Genomic DNA, 17,064 nt, shown 5'->3' on the forward strand with positions numbered 1-17,064 from the left:
CAGCATTGCTTAAGCCTAGTGACAGTGATCTTTATTTCAGGTCTTGATTAAGCAAGTATACAAACATACACCCATGCTGGGGCTAGGCACACGGGACCTTCCTCCTCCATTCCCCACCCAATAAATAAATTATGGAAGCTGCGTGAGGCTGCCAGTACAAGTAAATTCCCTTCTGACCTGCACTTAGGCCCCACTTCCAGGGGTGTCAGCACCTTCCACATCACCTCTGTGTGCTTCCCAAGCAACACACAGAGTCAGGGCAATAACCACAGGAGCTGCATTAAGAACTCCTGCTTTGTGCAGCTGCTGCTCGCTTTTAGAGAACAATCACGGCCAGAGAGCCTTAAGCTCTGGCTTTGCTGCCCCGACAAGAGTTGTAGCTGAAATTATTAGGTGCTAACCTCTGCTGTCCTGCAGGGGCCTGCCTCACATACCGGGTGCCAGCCCTGCAGCAGGTGTGAATGTTACAACCCACTGAACTCACATCTGAATTGTAGTAGCCCTCGTTTCAGGCAAGATCAGAAGAAAAAGCAACATTTCAATTTGCCATACAGTTCATTTCCAAAGACTTTGGTTCAGTCTTGGCAACAGTGACTAGGCTACCTTCATGTAGCAGTTGTCTTCCTGAGCAAGAGCCTGTACAAGTTTCATTTTTTTTTCATTCTTCCTGTTGTATTCCCTCAATAATTCTACTGGGCTTTTTTTAACTACAGGTGCCAATCTGCAACCCTCACTGCAAATGGTGCAAGAATCAGGACAGAAGTCACCCACAAAAAGAGGAGGTGACACCTTATCTGAGCCCAGGGGCTCTGTGCTTTTTAAGTTCAGCCCAGTGCTGTCCAGTGATTCTTCTGGCAAGCTAGCTGCTGAGCCATACCTCCTGCCTACTGCATGCTTTATCATCTCTTTATTTTCCCCGGCATTTCTTAGGTGGTCATGCGTATGGCAGTTAAAGTCAGTATTTAGTCTGTTACTGTTGCTCTCTTGCATCCCTTTACCAGCACAGTTAAAGCTGCTAGCTTTAGTCCACTTCATAGTTCTTTCTCTGTTGTTAAAATACTGACAGTTCTGTTCCAACAAATGCAACAGCTGTTCGCCTCTGCTGGTATTTTCATCTTTGCTATTACTAGACAGCTCAGTAGAGTTGGTGATCCATAGGCTGCCATCACTGGTCCGCATGACATTTTCATTAGAGGCTAAACCTGGGACAACGCTGCAGTCAAAAGCCTGTACAATCAAACATACTTGGTCATCTGTCCTCTGGTCAGGTTCACAGATTATGGTACCTGCAGGGGTTTCTCTCAGGTTGTTGTACAAAAGATGAATGAAGGGTTCATACAGTGACCTAGAGATAACCTCACTGTCATTGTCACTGTATGTACCATTACATTTAAGTGCATTATCAAAAGGTTGATAACCAGGTGGTTGAAATCCAATGGGGCAAAAAATTCCATTTGCTTTCTTTTGAAGATTTTGATATGTTACTTGCTTATGTATTTCTTTTTCTGGTAGGAAAACTGAAGCACTCTCATTTACATGTGTGGGGGAAGATGGAAAATCAGCATGTTCTGAACAGGTGTTTTGAAACTCAAGCTCAGTGCAGGGAGATCTGTAGTTGGTATAACATGTCTGATTGCTAGGGGGTCCATAAATTTCATCTCCACAGCTAAGTTCTAGCGTCTCTGAAAACTGTGTCAAAGGTGGTGAGGAGCACATATTTTCAAAACACACAGTCAGGCTACTGTTAGCCATAGATGGAGACAGAAGGGTATCAAAGCTTTTATATACAGAGCTACTTGGTTCCTTGAATGCAGACACAAGAATATCAAAGCTTTTGTAGGCAGAACCACTGGGCTCCACAGATGAAGACATAAGGGTGTCACAGCTCTTGTAGGCAGAACCACTGGGCTCCACAGACGGAGAGATAAGGGTGTGAAAGCTCTTGTAGGCAGAACCATAGGGCTCCACAGACGGAGAGATAAGGGTGTGAAAGCTCTTGTAGGCAGAACCATAGGGCTCCACGGAGGGAGAGATAAGGGTGTGAAAGCTCTTGTAGGCAGAACCATAGGGCTCCACGGAGGGAGAGATAAGGGTGTCAAAGCTCTTGTAGGCAGAACCATAGGGCTCCACGGAGGGAGAGATAAGGGTGTCAAAGCTCTTATATGCAGAGCTACACAAACCCATGGATGGAGACACAAAGATATCAAAACTCTCATGTGCAGGGTTGCTTATTCTGTCTTTTCTGGTCAGAGAGGATGGTTTATTTGGAGCTTGCTGGATCAGGACACACAAGTCATGCTGATTGTCAGAACTGCACGGAGAAAGGCTTTGATGAACCATGTGCTGAACATCTCTTGCATCCAGAGAAGCAGAATTTGTGCTGGAGCTCCGATAGCCAGATTCAAAGGATTGTTCTGATTGTTCTGACTTCTTGCTAGCTGTACTGCAATTGTAGTCATCTTGCGAGGCTTTGGTAAAAATGGAGAGTGTATGAGAAATATCACATGGCTGCCAACTCTGGGCTGCACTTTCTTTTGGATTTTGCTGTGATGGATTTTCTGACTCGAGATTCTCAAAGGTTTTATTCTTACCTGTGATGATGCCTGGGTCTTTATTGTCTTGCACGTTTTCATCTACCAGGAGCTCAAGAAACATGTCAGCTAGTGCATCATTGTGTTCAGTGTGTTCTCTGAGAGCACTGACACTGTTCTCATCAGGCTCAAACACGGTGATTGGGTCACTAGTCTCTTCCTGGCTCTCAGCCTCAATGTCTGTTAAACATTCACAGATTTCTATAGACTCTTCAATCAAAATTGTCTCAGGGGTTAAAACTCCACTGCTGCCTTTTGGAAACCACTCTCCAGACTTGCTGTGGCAACTGCAAGATTTCTCAACATTCCTGATGTTATCTTTTCCCTTGAAGCTTTGGCTTGGCAAACTTTGAACCAGACATTTCTTGCAGCTTCTGATTTCGGAAGCGAAAAGGAAAGGACAGTTAATGTTTATGTAATGGGAAACTATTTTATAATGTAAAGCAGAGGTGTTGTTTTTTTTCCTTTATCTTACTTACATTTGGTATTCCATATGACTCTGCTTTAAGTCATGGAAAGGGAACTTAATTTCATCAATGTAGCACAAAACTGAAAACTAATGAAGATATAAATGAGATTCAGGACACATGTGAATTGCATTTAGTATCCCTGCACTAGCTAGACAATAGCACTTGTTACATATTCTACTTCTGGTGATCAGGAAAAGGTATTCTTTGCAAAGTCTGTCAATTACCTTGACATTTTTTACAACCAAATGGCTCTTAGCTGGATTTGGGATTTGATCCCACCATTCTTTCTTCACTCTGCAAAGGAAGAATTAAAATAGTTTGCTTTGACTGCATTTTGGCTTCATTAGTGTATACTTCCCTCTTAGCCATTTGCATGGCAGCAACAGGAAACGCTGTGCATCTCCAAGTGCTGCTTTTCATTAAACGAGTGCAAATATGTTTATATGTTTGGTGCATGACTGCTCTGCACACCCACAGTCACATATTCTTCTAATCATGTTTGAAATGATGTGCAGAACAGACAGGACCTCACTTTCACATTACCACTAAAAAAAATTAAAAATTCCAGCAAACACTGGGGTTGAAAACTGACAGACCCCGTAACTGCAGCCTGTTTTGGACGCTGTTAACAAGCCCATTCTAGTACAACTAATAGAGAATATTCAGTTACCTATACAGAACATGACAGAGTGCAACTGATTCTTGTTTATAAAATGTTTGCTCAGAGAACAAGATAAAGGTGCCTAGGAAAAATAAAACATTTGATTCCTGTACTACTAAACATTCAGCTAATCAATAGCAATAATGATGTCTGTGCAAACTGCTCATCTATTAAACCTGTTAACGGTACAATACATACTTGGTAAAACAGAAGTAACAAGTTACAGATACTGCCATGATCAGTATGCAGGAAACTGGAACAGCCATCTGCAGAACATCTTCAGCTGTTACTTGGTAATCTGTTAAACATACAGATTTACATGTGTATGTGCATATACATACAAGTACTGGCAATACTAAATTCATTGCTGTTCTCTGAAGGAGTACTTTTTAAGGTGCAAAAGAAGGGAAAATAAAGCTTCTAGTAGGTAAGCAACAGAACATACACAGCTACCAGTGTTGATGGTGTGTGGCATGTCTGAAAGATCAGTACAGGTATTGTGGTCAGTTACTGTGAGTGTTAGGAGCTGGGAGAGCCAACACATACTGTGAGGCCACGTGCCAGCTCTCTGGGACAAACCTGTCACATGGTCCCTAAAATCTCCACTGTAGTACAGCTATGCTTCTTGTCCTCTCTTTTGCTCTTCAGACATTTTTATAAACCCTCAGCCCTCTGATGGTTAAAGTATTGCTTAATTTGCAGCCTGCATCTCTTGGTTCATTTATACCCACTTGCTCTTACGTCAATGTTGTTCTTCAGTTTAAGTATCTCTCCTACTTCCCTGGTGTCTACTTCATGAAGTATTTATAGAGAACACACACATCCCCTTTCAGCCTTTTTTTCACAAGGCTAAGCAATCCTACTTCTCTTGGTCTTCTCTTCCTTAGTTTCCCCAGGAGTTGCCTTTTTACATCTAGTCTCTTCAGAAGCCTGTACAGAGGTATCCACGATACATTCAAAAGGATGAAGATGATGATTCTGGAACTCTCCCCGAGAGGAGAGTGGTGGGGTATATATGATATGGTTTATAAAACTATACCATCCTTTTATCAAGCTGCTATTTGTTACTATACTTACCATAGTGAAATTCAACTTTGTCACTCCATTCACTCCAGTAAGCTGGGTAGTCTGTATAGTTGCACCTTACACTTGCAGCATAATCATAGCCTCTCCTCAAGGAGCTTGCAGTAATTTCAAAGCTTTTTGTCTGGTACTTAATGGTTTTTACAGAAACCTGAAAAGACAGTAAGAAAGTTCACTTGGATTTCTTTAGGAGCTGAAGTGTTAGTGACAGCAATTAAATAGCAAGTGTTACGTGTTTCAGCGACCTTTCACAAATGAGCAGATGAATGACTGTATACCTGATCTGCTGCGTGTGATGCTGCGTTCTGTGGTCATGAGCACATGGTATGTGTGACATGCCACCATGCATGTTCTTGCCCTATCAGAAGCAGCCCAGTGCTAAAGTGGATTGTTCAGGAGGATGTCTGAAACCCCTCAAGTACACCACAGAGCCATGAACAGCCTCTGGCTTCCTGAGGTCCAAGGAGCAAATTAATTTCAGGGAAGAGAAGCATTGTATTTTCAACCTCTGCCCTGCCTGCTGAGAGCATCAGACCACTCTGAGGTGGCAGTCAGATTAGTTTCAGTCCTTTAAAGCCCACCTGAACCTCCCTGGGGGAACGTGACCTACGGAAAGTGTGTGATCAGGAACATTGTGGGATATGCCCTTGCTGGCCCTTACACCAATAGCCATGAAATGGTTTCAAGACTTTTCAGAGGACTTTTTAAACTTGAAAGCTCCAGAGAAAATGAAGAGACTGGCTGTCTCTTACCTCTGTTGGGTGCTGCTTCCTCCAGTATTTCACTTCATAGATGACCGGCTGTCCAGAGAGCATGGATGGAGGAGAGTAGCTCTCCTCCCAGGTCAGATTGAAATTACCATTTTCAACTTTCTCAATGGCAAGATTTTTGGGGGCCCTTGGCTTAACTGTATGTTAAAAAATACAAATAAGGAGAACATGGCAACGGGAAAGCACTGGTGGAGAGAAGCAGAGGGGCAAACATTCACCAGTGACCAGAATCTCACTGCAGCCAATGCATTTAGCTCTTTTCACTATGCTGTAGCACAAGGAGATAGAGGCCAAACCAGAGCAACTGCAAGGTATTCATATAACAAGCACAGATTCTTCAAGCTGGATGAACAAACGGCAAGTTCAACCTTTTGGTGCACTGGATGCAGCTTTTAGCCTGGAAAAACAGGAACGACCTGTGCCCTCACAATAGCACGCTGTACCGTGGGGCAGGCAGGAGCTTCTGACAGCTTCACAGCCATGCTGTCCGGGTGCATCCTGGCCACCTGACTCTGAGAAACTGATGCAGGCTCCTGCTTATCTTGCTGATGAGCAGCAGAAACAATCAAGTATTCTGAAAAGAACCATCTCACCCATGCAGATGTATGTCTGCCTCAGGTAAGTGAATGATTTCCGAGTCTTTGAGGTGACAAGTGTGAACAAGTACACTGTTCTAAACAAACTAGGTGCCCAGAGACATAAACCATATCTACACTCTGCCCTGTGGAAGAGCAGTCATTAACTTCTTTTACAGTAATTGCTGTTGGATTATAACAACCAGTGATAAAAAATAATCTCTGCTCATGAGGGATGATTCAACTAGCATGAAAAATCAGAGTACGACAGAGACAGGAATGGAAGAAATCTCAGTAGCTACAGCCTAGTGTCTTTGTAGGAACTGAAAGTGGCATGCTCCTTTTCATCCTTGAATTCCACAGCCACAAGTAAAACGCACTAATGATGCCTAAGCCGACAAACTGCTGCTGGCTGGCAGCTGAGAGGGTACAGCTAAAAGAAGAATCACCCTCTGCTTGCCAGAATCAAGATTTCTAAGCCAAACTGATTTTGCATTTAAGCCAGCATGGCACTTTTCACTTTCGACAAGGAAAAACTGTTCCAGTGACATGGATGAAGAATTAGCTAGGATTGCAAAGCCTGGAAACTGATGTCCTGGTGACAAAGTAAACAGTTTCTTACCAACCAGGGCTGGCGTAACACTGTAATTCCACATATCAGTCCCATTGAACTGTAGAGTTAAAATATATGTGAGGCCTGATACAAAATAATCCGAACATATTGTGCAAGTGCACCTTAAACTGTTGTCTTCATTTTCAGGGACACACACACTCATTCTGAAAAACAGGCAGAAAATTATGTGATGCTTAGACTGTGGCACGCTGTTTCTTGATAAGGTGAAATCAAGCTTCCCAATGTGCAGACCTAATCATATCCAAGACAAACAAGCTCAGTTCCCAGAAATGTTTAGCCCCAAAAAACCCAAACCAAAACTGAGCTCCCCCAAAACCCCACCCTCCCCAAACACCCCTTGGATATCTGTATTGTACAAATGAAAAACTTGACAGAAAGGCTAAGGATTGATCCCAAAAGGAAAAATTAACACCCTTCATCACACTTCAACCTCTGGAGTGGACTGTCAGCTTGCTAGTATAGGAACAGGTTTACTACAGTGTACAAAGATACTGTTATTTGGTTATTTAGACATCTGTGTGGAGAAATCATATGGAGAGGAACAGGATAGCACAGAGGCATCTTCCTTAGTAGGAGACAATGACTGGCCCTGCTACAGGTTAGGGACAACAGTCTGTGCTTCAACAGAGTTAGACTGTATGCAGAGATAATCACCTGGGTTCTAAGGGAGAGTACCTTTCACACAGGCTACAGACTGGTGAATCAGGTAAGATTTCTCCCGAAGGAGGTTAAATTTCACAAGAAACTAAGGTTGGGTAAACTTATGGGAGCCCTACCACTCTGTCCTGGTTTCAGCTGGGATGGAGTTAACTTTCTTTTTAGTAGCTAGTACAGTGCTTTGTTTTGGCTCTGATGCGAGAACAATGCTGATAACCGCACTGATGTTTTTAATTGTTGCTGGGTAATGTTTATATTCAGTTTCTTGGGCCTTGCCAGCCAGCGTGCTGGAGGGGCACAAGAGACTGGGAGGGGAAACAGCCAGGTCAGCTGTCCTGAACCAGCCAGAGAGGTATTCCATACCATGGGACGTCATGCCTGGTATAGACACTTGGAGGGTTAGCTGGGGCAGGGGTTGTTGTTGGGGACTGGCGGGGCATCAGTCGGTGGTGAGCAGTTGTACTGCGCATCACTTGTTTTTCCCTTTTCCTTTGGATTTTATCCTTTTTCCCCACCTTTCCATTATAATTGATAATATTATTATTTTTTTTGTTCTTACCTCTTTATTCTGTTTAAATTATTACATTGTTCTTATCTCAACCCTCAAGTTTTACATTCCTTTCTGATTCTCCTCCCCACCCCTCCGGGTAGGGGGGAGTGAGCAAGTGGCTGCATGGTGCTTGGTTGCCGGCTGAGGTTAAACCACACCACACTCCTACAAGTGGGACCTGATCACTCCTCTGTATTAAGAGTGCAGAGAGGTGTGCAGAAGGGTAAACCACAGAACAGAGCATGCCGTTAACTGCAGCAACCCATTTTCCCCTAGCAAGAAGAATAATCTGGATTACTACATCTTGTTCCAGGCACCCATAGTAGAGGGAGGGAATCAAAGCTGGTAATGGCTACAGAATACATGAAGTTCCAACAATGATAATGTAACATCTTATTAAACACTCACTGTTTAGAAAGAAATTCCTTCCTGTAGTAGAGCAGGAATTCTCTGGAACAGTTAATGTCTGCAGGCACCTTCCAGTGACAAACCAGCTCTTTGTCATAGTCAGTGACGCATGCAAATTCCCGTACGTGTCCTGCAGACATAACTAGGGAGAAGCAGCACACAATGAGAAGCAAGAGAATAAAAAGAATAAATTAGACTAAGCAGAAACATTAAATTTTCCATCTAAACAGAGCTACCAACTCCCTATACATTAAGTGAAAGCATTGTTATTTTTTGTGTTCTGGGTAAACTGAAAGAGATGAGTGTCACCAACTGTCTCCACCTTTCCAGAGAGAATGCCTACAGTCCTGGAGAGAAAGAAGGTGGTCCGCAGTAGTAATATTGAAACAGAAAGGGATAACTCATCCAACACAGCTTCCAAGCACAGAAAATCGCATTCTGATAGCTCTATCTAAAACACATCAACATTTAATTATAAAACAGCATAATCCTATGTGTTAAATACAAAAGGTTCAAAAGCCAAAATGCAGATAATTAAGTCTGACCACGATCACTGCCTACAGGTGTGTACTGGTGTTTTACCTACAAGAGTTCCAAGGTTCCCAAACGCATGCCCTCTGCCCCTCCAGAGCAGCTCCCCACTACCTAGATCTTCCTGTCACAGGCTTTCTTCTAATATATGCCTTTTCTTAATTTCACTCAGTATTTCCTGTTCTGTCTTCTACTTTTCATTATTATGACAGTGTTTGGAGACCTGGAGAGCGAGTCACATTGTTCTAAGCAGAGTAGGTACAGAGAAGCCCAAAGCCACTGTGCTCCCCAGGTTCACATTTACAATCTCCTTCACTGGCAGTACTTAAGAAAAAAAATTGAAAGCATACTTTCATCATCCCAGACAATTCTCTGCCTTCTCTGATGTTTGACTTCTCTGTTATCAGTAAATACTATTGTCTCCCTTTTCTTGCCTAAGTTGTACAGATCTAAATCCTTCTCTCCTGCTCCACCTCTCAACTCCCTGTAACAATTTTGAATTTAGAACCAGCTTTAGCTGTTTTTTTAGAATCCTATTAATAGGTATTTTTCTGATAGTTTCCTAAGGGATTCTGCTAGAAGTTTTCCTGTGGCAATTATACAAGGGTGAATTTTGTTTACATGGCCCAGCACACCAATCGCTCTCCATTCTTGTAATTTACATTGCAAATTCCAGATTAAGTTGCCAACAATTCACACGCTGCAAGATACCTGTCCTTCAGCCACTACTGCTTGATTGGCTTATTCTTTCCAATGGGTACTTAAATTTCAGATTATTCCTTCCAAGCAAAAACTTTTGATGTCAAAAATACCCAATTTTATCCTTCCTACATTTCTACTTTTCTGTAGACCACATGTGTTATTTATTCTGATATGACTTCTGCATACTCTGATACAGTACAGTATCTGCAAATGTAGTAAAAACAGGATGGTCAGATGCCTTTTAGTGGACATGATATGTAACACACAATGGGATCCATCACCAGATCCTCTGGTACTTCAATAAAAACCTGACTCAAAGAAACAATTGCTTAGTACTATCAGAATACAGTCTTTCACCCTCATTAAAATCTACACATCACTTTCACTTGCCTTCTAAAAGACCTCCCATAAAACTTGACTACCAAGCAGCCTTGGATCACTTCAGTAAGCTCAATAACCTTAGTGGGGCTCACTTATGCAAATGAGGATTTACAGCAATGTCAAGGAACTATTTAAAAATTCTATAAAAATTGTAATCTAAATTGTCTGGTATATTGACTCCTTATAAACCTAAAACTGACTGCAGTTTACAGCTTCATTATTGTTCAATTATTTAGAAAATATTTTATATTATTTACTAAGGCTAGATAGTTAACTTGTAGATAAGAACTATCACTCATATCCTTTTTGGATGGCAGCTCCACATTTAGTTTCCTTTTGTTCTGATGGTCCCTGATTCTTCAAAAAAACCCCAAAATCATCAGAAAAGCAGCAAGTTAAAGATTAAACTTCTGCAATACTTTAACAGTCACACTGCTCGTTTATTTTGAAAGAACCGTTATCTATCTATCCTGTGGCTATTGTTCGTATTTGGTTGTCATTTGCATTTTTATGACTAGTTTCTTTTCTTCCACTTTAAGATATACTTTTTAAAGAAGTACTAACATTTTAAGCCCTTTAAAAGGTGAACATCATTATTTTGCAATGTGTGAATGATCTTACAATTTCAAGAATACTTCAATTAAATGAAGCTCTTCCTGCTGTGTTAAGCTATGACTAGCAGCTTTATCTTGCCTTTCAGAGTCCTCATGTCTTTCCAGAACTCTAAAGTATCTTCTCTCTTCTTTTCCTGTGACCTTCTCCCTTTGCTACCTCTGATACACATTTTTTTAAAACTTTAGATATTTGAGAATTTCGAAACCACATACAGTACAGTTTGTTTTCAATCCATGTAGTTAAAAAAGGGAACCGAAATACTGGATTTCTTTTTTAATCCTCAACTACAATACAATGCTGAAGAAACTTAAAACATGTAGTTAACCAGGGTGGGGTGACAAGATGACAGGGGGGAAAATCTGTAAAATTATGCCCTGATAAAGTTCATTTACAGAAAATGTGGGATTACCTAGATCAGATGATGCAGCCAATGCGCTCTCGCAAACCTTCATCCTTCACATTAGTTCAAATTATACTATTTCATAGTACACAAGAAAGTAGCTAATAAACTTTTTTTAGAGACAGGCTATTTTGAATTTTAAGTATTTTGGTTTGCTTTTTTAAGAAAAAAGGCAAAACCACTGTGGACTACTGTGGAACTACTTAAAAAGTACAGAAAGCAAAATGTAAGATTAATTTTCCAGAGAATAAAAATGCACTGCTGGAAAACATGATTTCATATATCTAATTTTGCCTTTATAATCAAGTATCACAAAAGATACAAAGAAAAAAAGTTTCATATTCAGCTCCTGCCAGTCAAACTTCAGAAAATGACCATTAGCTATCAAGCAGCATGAAGACTTAATGCAGCCACATGTCCTGCCAGACCAAATGAAGGGTGCAGTGAAGAACACACAGGACACTATGTCAGTCACCTATCCCTGCACAGACACAAGCCAGAGCACGTAATGTCTGACAGCAAGCACCTGCAAAATTTGTTCAAATTCAGTCAACTACATTTCCCAACTCAGTAACTCTGCACACTTCAGAGAACACAAATCACCAGATGCCCTTTAACAGCAGACCTAGAGGCGATACCTACAGCATCCCTCCTCCCTCTCAAGGTCCCACATGGCAAACAGTGGCAGTTATGAAAACAAGCAAATGAGAGACTAGTGCTTTCTGGTCTTACAGGATTTCTGCAGAGTTGTCCCTGGGTTACTGCTGAGCACCTTCTTTGTAGTAAGGTGTCCAACAGAGTTTAGATAATGGGGAAGCAAGAAGACTTCCCAAACTACGGTTTCTCCTTCCTGCAAATTCCTATTTTTTTTCTTGCCCATTTGGAAAAGGTCAATTAAAAGAAAAAAATAAGAATTTATTCTAGTATACAGATTTCTGACATTTGAAGTTACTACACATTTTATGTTAATTAATGGTACTCGTGTTGCCTACTAGTCATGGGAAAATGAACCCCAATAGAATAATTTAAAACATTGAGAAACATACCTTCACTTGTTGAATAGGTGAAGAAAAGGATCCACAGGACATGCAGTGCAGCACTTGGCAGTCTTGCCATTATCGATGCTAGCCAGGTTCAGTAGGACAAGGTGTGCTGAAATTCTGAAAAGAACATTATTATAAGCTTACACCACTGTCCCGGTTAAGGTTTGGGTATGTATAGTTCTTCCTCTGCTAGAAGTTAGGATCCTGCAGTGCCTGGTTCCCCTAAAGTTAGCTCACAGAACAGCATTAAGCATGGAAAAATAAGGATAATACAAACAAGCTAGAAGATGTTCCTGCAAAGGTTTAATTACAGAGGATGCTAGACTGACATTGGCAGCGGACCTACTCTTTTCAGCTACTAGAAGAGCAAAGCTGCCAGTATGCGAGCTATTAAAAGGGTAAGCACTAGACCAAAATTGCTTACAATCAATATACCACCAAAGCCCTACAATTCTACTCAGGCAAGTGAAAAAAAATAAGATTGAAGCATCTGATCTATTGACTAAAATGTTTTCCCCAAGTCCTATCACCGGTACCCTAGATAATAAGAATACCATCCTCTTGGAAAAGATTTTAGCAAAGACTTCTGAACCTTGCTTCAACAGAGTGTAGATTCATTAAAACAGTAAATAATTAGAAGTTGTAAGACACATACCTAATCATGATACAACCAGAACAACTTCAGGGAAGGAAAGTTATGCAGCTTTTACGTATTAAAATTATTTAAGCACAGATAAGCTACTTAAGTAAACTGAAAACAAATGAAATAAAGACTTCCAAAAAAACTTCTTTCCCCAAGATTTCTCTGCTAATGCAATTCAGCCACTTAGTATAATCCAGATCATACTCTGGATTAGATATGGCTACCAGCTTTCATTTTTTTCTGAAAAATGAAACACTAGAAATGTATGTGATTACATACAAATTTACCAAAATTTTAAATGCAAGTCACACTAACTACTATGGAATAACCATGACTTTGCATTCAGTATAAAGGGGGATAAGACTCATTCAGCAGCACATTCTCTTAATACACAACCCTTTTGTCTCTTCCTCTCCTGCTCTTTGTGTTTTCAAACCTCCGAGCCTGGATGCAGTGTTTTTACTACCTGCATGCTACAGTTGCTCTGTTTACATTTGCAAAGTTCCCAGGTGGCAGGTTATTTTTTTATTTCAAAACCTCACAATTCTCTGTTCCACTCAGTAAAGAAGAGAGAAATCAGATCTCCTGGAGCAGAACAGTGATGTTGGGCTTTCTGCAGAAGTTCTGTTAGATTCTGAAGCAGAAGAGACCGTTGAAACTTACCTGTTAATGGTGGTTTGATACCCTCTGCTACAGCTACAGCAGTAGAACAACCTTTGACACTTCTAATGATTTGAGCTTCACCAGCTCACAAGACAAAAGGAACTAATGAGAGATCAGCAACTCTGCCACCCTATAAACTTATTATGTAACAAGCTCAGGAAAAAAATCATGACCTTTTGAAGAAATGTATGTGGGCACTGAATACACATAAGGATGTGCAGCCTCAAAGGCATGCTACCAAAGCCACAGGCCCTCAGATAACTCCTCTCCAAAACTGGGAAGATTCTCAAGCACAGCTGCTGAATATTTGCTGTCAAACACTCAAATAGAATAAACACAAGGTAGGCAACAGCCAGATTCTCTCTCAGTTGTGTAAGGGACAGAAAAAAAAAATCACTTTTTAATACAGACAACCACACCTTTTACTGATAAATATATCTACATAAATCAAACTACTGTGAAATGTAGCAATAGAATCTTTTTTTTTTTCAATATATTTAGAATTACTAGCACTTCACTTATGATCAATCTTTACTTCAGTATGTTGGCTCCAAGGCAATTAACTCATAATCCAAGTTTCTGCACTTGTCAGAAAAAGTCATGTTTAATGATACTGTATTTCTTCCATTCTCAAATGCATGACTGACCACTCTTCAAAATAAGCTTCTGAAAATTAAACATGGGAAATGTCAACCTTAGAGGTTCATGGGTAACAACACTGTTAGCAAAAATAGAAGATTAGAATGGAAACTCTTTTGTGACCTTCTCTGAGGCAGTTACTGCTCATCTAGCAATAAAGGACATACTTGAAAGACAAATTTATCATAAATTCTCAAGAAAACTATCACTCAAGAGATGAGCTTTTAATGTTTTAGGAACAGACAAAACACGACTGAGCACAGTATAAATGTTTTTAGAACAAAACAACTGCCTTTGCTGCTGCTGGGGCAGGGGGAGAGGGGAAAAAAAAAAAAAAAAAAAAAAAAAAGCAAACTGCTCCAGCACAAAAAACCCTTCTTCTTTTCTTCCTTTTTCCTGGAATCCTCAAGAGAGGAAGCATTTGCTTTCCAGTCCATTGTTAAGTAATACTGCTGCATGACTGCAGTTCCAAGAAACTCTTAAACTTTGGCAGAGAATCCTGTATCACATAAGCATCATCACATAAGAATCAACAGATCACAGAGCAAAAAGTTCCCCCCTTCCCCAGGGGGAAAAGATGTGCACATGTTGATGAAAACGGAGTTAACCCACAGCTCAAAAAAAAAAAAAGAAAATTTGTGCAGTTTTGTTATTTTTTTTTTTTAAGAGTAGTGGACTATAAATCCAATACAAAGGGAGGAAATTTTAAATTGGCAATACCTTTCCTGTCTGTTAGCTCTAAGTTATTCTTTGTATCAGATAATAAAATACCAATCTTAAACAAGTACAAAACACATATAGAGAATCCTAAACTGACAGCAAACCTAGTAATCCAAATATATCTGAGGAAAGTAAGGTATAAAAGATGTGACTTCCCCAACACTACGAAAGAAATCTCTATCAGGGCTAGAAGCAGGTCTATGAGATCACTGGCAAAAGTTATATGCTTTGATGTTTATCACTCCTGTCCCAACAAAAAATACAGTATGATTGAAAAGATTTCATTTACTGTCAAGAAAAACAGTAACAACTTCTGGTCCGGGCTTCTAAAGAAATTACAGGCATAATTTGCAAAACGGTTAAGCCCAAGGAGTAATTAATTCCCAGAAGACAGATGACAGTAATTTCTGCTTAATTTACCTTTGCTGCAATTGTACAGGTAAAGAAACACTTGCTATTTCAAAGTGGCTCTTTCCGAAATTAAAATACATCTTGTCTTATGCTTTCTGGTTTAAAACATTAGCTGCAATTGCAGACTAAAATGAGATAAGCAGTATGTAGCAAAGCAAAAATTCCTGAACTGATTTTGTATCAGAATTTAAATAAGTCAGGGAGTAATTTCTATCTTTTTTTATTGCTGCTTTTAATTGATTTTTTTGTTCCCCTACGTGCCTACACAAGATGACAGACCTACAGGAACATAAACCATAATGCCTATCTTTGACATGCAGTGTGACTCCCAGAGGTAACTGCACAAAGTACGTGTATGGTGAAAAGCGCAGGCGTCTCTGACAAAGTGGGTTTTCACAAGAATTTGGAAGTTGAGGAGGAAGTCCTGTATACTATTTTAAAGTGGAGGTTTAGATGAAAGGGTAGACTTTCTAACTGGAAGATATTTAGAAGTTCCAATAATTAAAGGATGGCAGCTTTGGTCAATGAAGAGCCAGAAGATAAATTCAATAGTTCCCACTTTGTGTTACCTAAACTGAACAACAAACCACTGCCACTTGCTGCTTTGCCATCCAGTTAATACACCGTTGTGTTAACGTTATCTCTTCTTGCTGAGACTACTACGGCTGGACAAGCAGAAACTGAGATCTGTGGAGAGGTCCGTAGATTACGGATTCTTCAGTGGCGAAGCTTTGTCCCATTTTTTATTTTAAAGGGCATAATACACATATTATTGTTTATCTGACACAGTATTTCCTGCATCACACTGTTTGATCACTAAAGAAGGAATTTAACTTCAGAATGGTGTCTTTTAAAGGAGTAAAGCATTTTTTCCATTCTTTTAAAATTAGTAATTTTACTAATATTTTAATATTAACCTTGTTCTACAAAATTCCTTCGTGTAGTTTGGGATATCATTAATGTTATTTGATGTGACAACATACAAATGACATCTGCATTTCTGGAGGGGGACAGGGCACATCTGGATAAACCTCTCCTCACAAACACGAGGAAAGCCTCTCAAAATGAGCAGATGGGTTCTTAAAAAAACCTTTACGACTAAACCGGCTAAAGTTTCTGCATCCCAGCCGTTTTCATATTGAGGGGACAGAGGCCAGCAGAGCACACACACCACGCCACTGGGGCCCGTAAGCAACACAGCGCTCTCACTCCGTTGGACATACCGCGAATCAGCGCCCGCAAGCGGCAAGGCACGTTGGGCACTTTCTAACTAAGGCCTGACAGGAGCTACAGAAACTGCTTAACCCTGGCACGGTGAAAGAGCCCACACAAATACCCGACGCCTGGACCGCAGCGGCTCCCCCCACCCTGCGGCCCTGAGCCCCGGCTGCGGGAGCTCGCCAGGAACCGGCCCCAGGCTCTGCCGGAGCGCAGCGCCCCGGCCGGCCCTCAGCGCTACACCGGGCAGCCGCCGCCCTCCGCCGCCGGGCTCCCGGCTGAGAGGAGACCTCTGAGAACCGCACCGCTCCTCTCCCCTGCTACCTCAGAACACCGACCCGAAGGCAGAGTGAGCCCCCGACCGCCGCGTCCTGGGCCTCCCACCTCGGAGCGGTGACCGGCGGCATGACCACCCCGCGCCGCCCGCCCGAGCTGCCCCCCGCCGGGGCCGCCACCGCCCCAGGAGCGCGGAGCAGGAGAAGACGGACAGCGCGCTCCAGTGTGCGCTCGGCCCCAGCCACAGTTAATAAGAAGGCGGCCTCCAGCAGTACCTCGCCTGGTCCGGCCGCCGGGCCCGGGCTTCGGCTTCAGTTTCGGTCCGGGCGGGCGCGGCCCCGCGGCACCTGCAGGCCAGCCCCGGCACAGACGCCACGCTCCACGGCCGCGCTGCTCTGCGCCTGCCCGCCGGCAGCAAGAGCT

General features: G+C 41.7%; 1 protein-coding gene across 4 annotated transcripts; it reads right to left on the reverse strand.

Moving 5' to 3' along the window:
* Positions 1–9: 9 nt before the first annotated feature.
* IL4R (interleukin 4 receptor) lies at positions 10–17,063 on the reverse strand. Of its 4 annotated transcripts, XM_055709013.1 has the most exons (11): positions 16,917–17,063; positions 12,075–12,188; positions 8,400–8,541; positions 6,773–6,927; positions 5,558–5,712; positions 4,800–4,956; positions 3,921–4,020; positions 3,286–3,355; positions 3,071–3,147; positions 2,592–2,965; positions 10–2,468 (listed from the first exon to the last, which is right to left on the reverse strand). In XM_055709013.1, exons 2-11 carry the CDS (start codon positions 12,142–12,144, stop codon positions 595–597), a joined length of 3,174 nt encoding a protein of 1,057 aa, XP_055564988.1. In that variant the 5' UTR covers positions 12,145–12,188; positions 16,917–17,063; the 3' UTR covers positions 10–594. The 4 variants fall into 4 exon arrangements, with proteins under 4 accessions (XP_055564988.1, XP_055564987.1, XP_055564985.1 ...); XM_055709012.1 differs by having other exon boundaries at positions 10–2,962; XM_055709010.1 differs by having other exon boundaries at positions 10–2,965.
* Position 17,064: the final 1 nt, after the last annotated feature.

Source organism: Falco cherrug, chromosome 4 (genome assembly GCF_023634085.1).
Source record: "Falco cherrug isolate bFalChe1 chromosome 4, bFalChe1.pri, whole genome shotgun sequence".
In the NCBI taxonomy this organism is placed as follows: domain Eukaryota; kingdom Metazoa; phylum Chordata; class Aves; order Falconiformes; family Falconidae; genus Falco; species Falco cherrug.